Genomic DNA, 7,242 nt, shown 5'->3' with positions numbered 1-7,242 from the left:
GTTTGAACCATTATCAGTGATGATTCTGCTTAGCACACCATAACGACAAATAAGTTGATTCTTGATCAATCTTACTACCACCTGCTTGGTCACATTGGCATATGAGGCCACTTCAACCCACTTTGTGAAATAATCAATAGCCACCAGAATGAAACGATGTCTGTTGGAAGCTTTAGGCTCAATCATACCAATCATGTCGATGCCCCACATAGAGAAAGGCCATGGAGAGGAGAGAACATTGAGAAGAGTCAATGGTACATGTATCTTGTCAGCATAAATCTGGCATTTGTAACACTTCTTCACGTACTTGCAATAGTCAGCTTCCATTGTCAGCCAATAGTAACTCGCTCTTAACATTTTTTACCCATTGCATGTACGTTGGAATGAGTACCAAAGGAACCTTCGTGAACTTCTTGCATCAACATATCTTCTTCGTGTCTATCCACGCATCTAAGCGAAACTATGTCAAAGTTTCTCTTGTATATCACGTCTTCATTTAGAAAGAAGTTACTAGCCAGTCTTCTCAAGGTCTTCTTATCTTTGTTTGATGCTCCGTGTGGGTATTCTTGACTCTGGAGATAACATTTGATGTCGTGGTACCATGGTTTTTCATCAGAGACTTCTTCCATTTCAAATACGTGAGCGGGTCTATCAAGATGTATAACATCGATCTTAGGCACATCATTCCAACGATTCACAACGATCATGGAAGCCAAAGTTGCCAAGGCATCTGCCATTTGATTTTCCTCACGATGGATGTGATGAAATCCAATCTTGTTGAAGAAAGTAGATAACCTCCTTGCATAGTATTTATATGGGATTAGGCCGGGTTGACGAGTTTCCCATTCTCCTTTAATTTAATTGACAACTAGAGCCGAGTCTCCATAAACATCGAGATTTTTTATTCTAAGATCAATGGCTTCTTCTAGACCCATGATGCAGGCTTCGTATTCCGCCATGTTGTTCGTGCACTTAAATGTTAATCTTGGAGTAAAAGGGATATGTGAGCCATAAGGAGTGATGATTACTTCCCCAATACCATTACCATAAGCATTAACTGCTCCATCAAATACTAAACCCCATTGAGAACCTAGCTCTGGCCCTTCATTTGGAAGTGGTTCATTGCAATCTTTGGCTTTTAAGTACATCACATCTTCATTTGGGAATTCAAAATTTATAGACTCATAATCGTCGATTGGATGATGAGCTAAATGATCTGCCAAGACACTTCCTTTGATAGCTTTCAGGGTGTGATACTCAATGTCATATTCGGATAAGAGCATCTGCCAATGAGCAATTCTTCTGGTCAATGCATACTTTTCAAATATATACTTAATCGAATACATCTTGGATATCAACCAAGTTGCGTGATTCATCATATATTGACGGAGACGCTTGGCAACCCAAGTCAGAGCACAACAAGTTTTCTCTAGCATAAAATATCGGGACTCCTAGTCAATGAATTTCTTGCTCAAATAATAGATGGCATACTCTTTTCTTCCCGTTTCATCTTGTTGACCCAAGACACAACCCATAGATTCTTCTAGCACAGTCAGATACATAATCAATGGTCTCCCTCAACTAGAGGGGACAGGATAGGAGGTTCTAGCAAATACTCTTTGATATTGTCGAAGGATTTTTTACAATCATCCGTCCAAACACAACTCTGGTCCTTTTGGATTAGCTTAAAAATGGGAGCACAAGTATCAGTCATATGAGATATGAACCTTGTAATGTAGTTTAAACGTCCAAGGAATCCCCTCACCTACTTTTTTGTTTGAGGTGCTGGCATTTCCAGAATGGCTTTAACCTTGTCATGATCAACTTCAATACCCTTTTGACTGGCGATGAAGCCTAAGAGCTTTCTTGATCGGACCCCAAAGGTGCATTTGTTTGGGTTCAAACGGAGTTTGTATTTTCTCAAATGCTGAAATAGTTTCGAAAGATACTCAACATGATCTTCCTAAGTCTTTGATTTTGCTATCATATCATGTACATAAACTTCAATCTCTTTATGCATAATGTCATGAAAAAGAGTAGTCATAGGCCATTGATAGGTGGCACCAGCATTTTTCAATCCGAAAGGCATTAATTTGTAGCAAAATGTGCCCCAAGGTATAATAAAAGTTATTTTCTCCATATCTTCGGGTGCCATTTTGATTTGATTGTAACCGGAAACTCCATATGAAAGAGAAGACCTTGAACTTGGCGGTGTTGTCGACCAACATGTCAATGTGTGGCAGAGGAAAGTCATCCTTAGGACTGGCTTTGTTTAGATCTATGTAGTCAAGACACATGCGAACCTTCCTGTCCTTCTTGAGAACTGGCACAATGTTGGCCAACCACTACGGATACTCTGATGTGACAAGGAAACCTGCATCAATCTGCTTTTGCACTTCCTCTTTGATTTTGATCGCCATGTCTGGATGAGTTCTTAACTTTTGCTTGACCGGTGGGAACTCTGGCCTCAATGGTAAACGATGCTCCACAATATCGATGTCCAACCCTGGCATGTCTTGGTATGACCAAGCAAACAGATCGGTATATTCTCGGAGAAGCTCTATCATCCTCTCTTTGACCTCTGGCGCGAGCAATGCTCCAACTTTGACTTCTTTTCTATCCTCTTCAGATCCCAAGTTTATTACTTCCACAGGCTCTTTGAATGGCTGAATGGTCTTTTCTTCATTTTCAAGCAGTCTATAGATTTCATCTGGAATATCTTCCTCTTCTTCTTTTTCCACTTCGTACGTAAAGAATTCAAAGTTGCAAGAGGGCAGAGGGTCATTGGTTTTAATGGATATGTCATGAATTAATCTGCACATGTGATTTTATGCTTGTTTTAGAAACAAATAAAAGTGTGAAGTTGTGTGCAGCTATCTGGAAGTGTTTATTTGTTTATTTTAGATTACCATTTTCCAGAAAAAACAACAAAATAATAAAAACAACAATATGGAAACAAAATAACATTTTCATTCATTTAATTCTTGAAACACAAGCCCAAACATTGTCACTTTCGCCTTAGGAATAACGAAAGGATTTTTTTTTAAAGAAAACAAACAAAAAAATATTACTTTTGAAATGTGAACAACAATAGGAACATCAACAGAGATCCATTTTTGGCGAATCACTCTGCGGGCTATAAAGTTGGCCGAAACATCTTTAGGATTATCTTCCACAATGGAATTGGCTTTAGCTGCTTCGTCTTCTGACCCATGGATATATTCAAGTTCTCTATGATGAGGAAAGTAGAAAAGCACATATGCATCTTCTGCCTCAAGATCATATTCAGGATCGACATAGTAGGGTTCCCATGTTGAATCATCATCCTCAGTGATGGCACTAACTTCTGGAAAAGTGGGATTGGTGAACCCTCCACTATGGAAAGTTTCTTTGATTAAACGAACATATCTACTTCCTTCTGCAATCTTCTTGGAAGTAGGAGAAAATCCTAAACCCTCTCGGTGTTTATTTTCTGGGAGATCCAAAACGGTTCCCCAACCATCGGTTATACCATCATTTACTAGCCGTTATGCATCCTTGAATGAAGAGATGGATACTCCTCATTTGACATCTTTGTCAATCAAAGAAAGGGCTTGGAATTGAGTTCCAAGAACTTCTTTAGGTTCAAGATAAGAGAAAGATGATAAGTGACTCACAACCAGTGCTTGCTCCCCACAGACTATCACTAGCTTCCCATTCTTCACAAATTTAAGCTTCTGATGCAGAGTGGAAGTGACTGCCCCAACTTTATGGATCCAAGGACAACCCAATAAACAACTATACATGGCTTCTATGTCCATCACCTAGAATGTCATCTAGAAAGTATGAGGTCTGATGTTCATAGGAAGGTCTACTTCTCTAATGACTATTTTTTTGGAACCATCAAAAGCTTTAACAATAATCCCGCTACTCTTCATAGGAGCACCTTGAAAAGAAAGTCTGGAAAGTGTCGACTTCGACATGACATTGAGAGACGAGCATGTATCCACTAACACACTTGACAAAGAGTCATTCATACAGTTTATTGAGATATTTAGTGCCATGTTATGATTTCTTACTTCTTCGGGGAGCTCTTTATTACTGAAACTCAAGTTGTTGCAGGCCGTGATGTTAGCGAGGATACTATCAAACTGTCTGATCGTCACATCATGGTCTATATAGGCTTGTTCTAAGACTTTCTGCAAAGCTTCACGGTGAGCCTCAGAGTTCATCAACAAAGATAACACAGATATCTTGGAAGGCGTATGCAGTAATTGTTCCACCATATTGTATTGACTTTTCTTGATGATCTTCAACACCTCATCATCATCACTTTTCAGATTCATGCTGCCAGATTGGCCAAATGGTTCAAAAGGGATCTCAACATGAGCCTGCTTTCTTGTTGTGACATCCTCAATCCTTTTGCAAATACACGTCCACTCCTTCTGGCCCTGCTTACATCAGCGTCGTTAACAATGGAGGGTAGAGGAACCTCCTTTCGATTCTCAGTCATTGTAGCATTGTACTTGTAAGGCATAACTTTATCAGATTAGTAGGGAACTGGGCCCGGTAAGTTAATGACCAGAGGAGTCACAAAAGTCTTCTGACTGTCATAAGTAATTTGTATAGGCTCGGAGTCTTTGAACTGAGGAACTATGACATTTATTTTGTTGTCACTATTGACCATATTGACCTGATTATAATCTCTGGCTTGGTAGGCTACAATGTAACCTTGGTCCATTTGATCCTGGAGATCGGTTACAACAGTTAGGCATCCTTGAGAGTTCCTAGAACAAACCCTACAAGAGGCGTAGTTATGTGGAGGCATAAAACCATTCTTGCTATATCTGGCGTGTTTCTTTACTAAATTCTCGCCCAACAACCGTACATCATAGATCCGGAAACTACCAGGGCAATCATATACCATGTTAACTGAGGTTGAACCATGTTGCGGAAAAGGATTAACTTGAACATTGGGGTTTATATCCTTAAATGAAAGGATACCACTCTTGATGAGCCTCTAAACATCTGGCTTTAGACCAAAACAGTTTTCAATGTTGTGTCTTGGTTCCCCTTAATGGTAAGCACAAAATTGATCTACCTTGTACTAATAGGGAAGGTCCTTTGACACGGGTGGTGGAGACCTTGTCTGTACATGATTTTTAGCTAGCAGTGCAGCAAACAATTATGCATATGACATAGGGATAGGATCAAGTTGTGGCCTTTTTTGAATATGATTTTGATTGTTGAATTGAAAGCGAGCATGTTGTGGAGGTTTTTTATTTGATGGTTGTTGTTGAACATGTTGTTGTTGCTGATGTTGTTGAGGATACTATTGTTGATGTTGATGCAAGAACTGTGGCTGATAAATTGGCGCTATCATTGGTGGACTAATGATTGGTGAAACGACTGCAACATGTTGATACTTTCTTCTTTGTTTGTCGTATGAAACGAAATTAACATCCGATTCTTTCTTCTTGGAGAAATTATTGGTGAATTTCTTAACATGACTAGAAGCGCCAGCTTCCTTAGTCAAACGTCCCTCTCGGACTGCTTCCTCAAGTCGCATGCCCATGTTTACCATCTCGGTGAAATCACTGGGTACGCTGGCAATCATGATGTCATGGTAGAATGAACTCCGAGTTTTCAAAAACATTTTAGTCATCTCTTTCTCTTCAAGTGGAGGGCAAATCTGTGCAGCAATTTCACGCCACCTTTGAGCATATTCCTTGAAACTCTCTTAGTCTTTCTGAGACATGACCCGGAGTTGATCTCTGTCTGGAGCCATATCTACATTATATTTGTATTGATGAACAAAAACTTCACCAAGGTCGTTGAAAGTACATATCTTCGCGTCGTTCAAGCCCGTGTACCACTTAAGAGCGGCACCAGTTAAACTGTCTTGAAAGTAGTGGATCAAAAGCTGATGGTTATCAGTCTGAGTGGATATCTTCCTAGCATACATCACCAAATGAATTTGAGGACATGAATTTACTTTGTATTTCTCGAAGTCTGGTACTTTGAATTTGGGTAGAATTTGAACATTATGAACTAAGCAGAGTTCGGAAGTGGTCTTTCCAAAAAGATTCTTACCTCGAATAGCATTAATTTCCCTTTGCATTTCTAAGAACTGATCTTGAAATCCCTGTAACCTTTCATTTACTCCCATAACATCTCTTGGAGTAGCATAATAAATGTTTTCTTCATTATAAGGAGTCGTATGCACCATAGGAGGAGGTACAAACATCACAACAGTCACTACTTAAGCTTTAGCATTTTGAGGCTGGTATCCAGTTGGCATATAACCGTGAGGCATGGCCCAAGGGAAACCGGGTGGAATGTGATATAGATGATCATTGACGGGCGCCACTGGAATGGGCGTCGAGATGTTCTCAGAGATTGTTGTTCGTTGCACTGGATCTTGAGAATTGTTCGTTGACTGATTCTAAGCAGCCACCAAAGTATTCATCATAGCTGTAAGCCTTTCCAAACTGTATTTCAAGGTGATTACTTCCTCCCTGAGCTCTTGATTTTCTTGTTCAAGCTGACTCATCCTTCTCTGGCAACTAGCTCGAGTATTATACTGGTGATTCAGTTTGACTATTGGAGGGAGAAGACACGTGTAAGTTTCTTGAAATGCAGGAACTTTTGCTTGAATGATGCATGATATGCAGATGCAAAAGATGAGTTTTAATTTTTAAGAAACTCAATAATTTATTAAAATTATTATAGAGACAAAATTTGGTATAAGCTGAACAAAAACCTCTTTTTATTAAACAATTGAGGGATTACAAAGGATGAAATACAATTTCAATGATCCTAAATAATACAAGAGGAAAACAGTTAAGTCTATGAGTCCTAAGGAATCCCATTTATAGAAGGTCTTGTTGTTGGCTGATGCTTCCTCTTCTGCCTCTTTAGCTGAGCATTCTCGATCGTAAGCTTGTCGATGATTCCCTTCCAAGCACCTGAGGTGGGAGGTATGCTAGAGTACTCATGAAATGGATGGACTTTAGATAGAAGTAAACCTTTTTGTTCCTCCTATTTCTTCACAGCTTGCTGTTCCAGAATCTCAATCAAGTCATCCTTCTCCTTTAGCTATTGCTCCATCTTCATCTTCTTATCATTCAAGACATGGTACTTGCCTTCCCAAGTGTCTCTTTTCAATTTCAACCTAGCCAAAAATTCTTAAAACTCTTCCATATTCTCAATAGGAATGGTGGATGTTGATGTTATAGCATAAGGGAATGAGGGATTCTCAGG

General features: G+C 39.4%; 1 protein-coding gene across 1 annotated transcript; it reads right to left on the bottom strand.

The window, feature by feature from the left end:
• Window positions 1-5,311: 5,311 nt before the first annotated feature.
• Window positions 5,312-6,226, bottom strand: LOC127093174 (uncharacterized). The gene is made up of 2 exons (XM_051032078.1): window positions 5,853-6,226; window positions 5,312-5,693 (listed from the first exon to the last, which is right to left on the bottom strand). The coding sequence occupies exons 1-2, from the start codon at window positions 6,224-6,226 to the stop codon at window positions 5,312-5,314; spliced, it is 756 nt and encodes a 251-aa protein (XP_050888035.1).
• Window positions 6,227-7,242: the final 1,016 nt, after the last annotated feature.

This window comes from Lathyrus oleraceus, chromosome 1, assembly GCF_024323335.1.
Source record: "Lathyrus oleraceus cultivar Zhongwan6 chromosome 1, CAAS_Psat_ZW6_1.0, whole genome shotgun sequence".
Lineage (NCBI taxonomy): Eukaryota > Viridiplantae > Streptophyta > Magnoliopsida > Fabales > Fabaceae > Lathyrus > Lathyrus oleraceus.
This window is presented reverse-complemented; position numbering and strand designations above follow the sequence as displayed.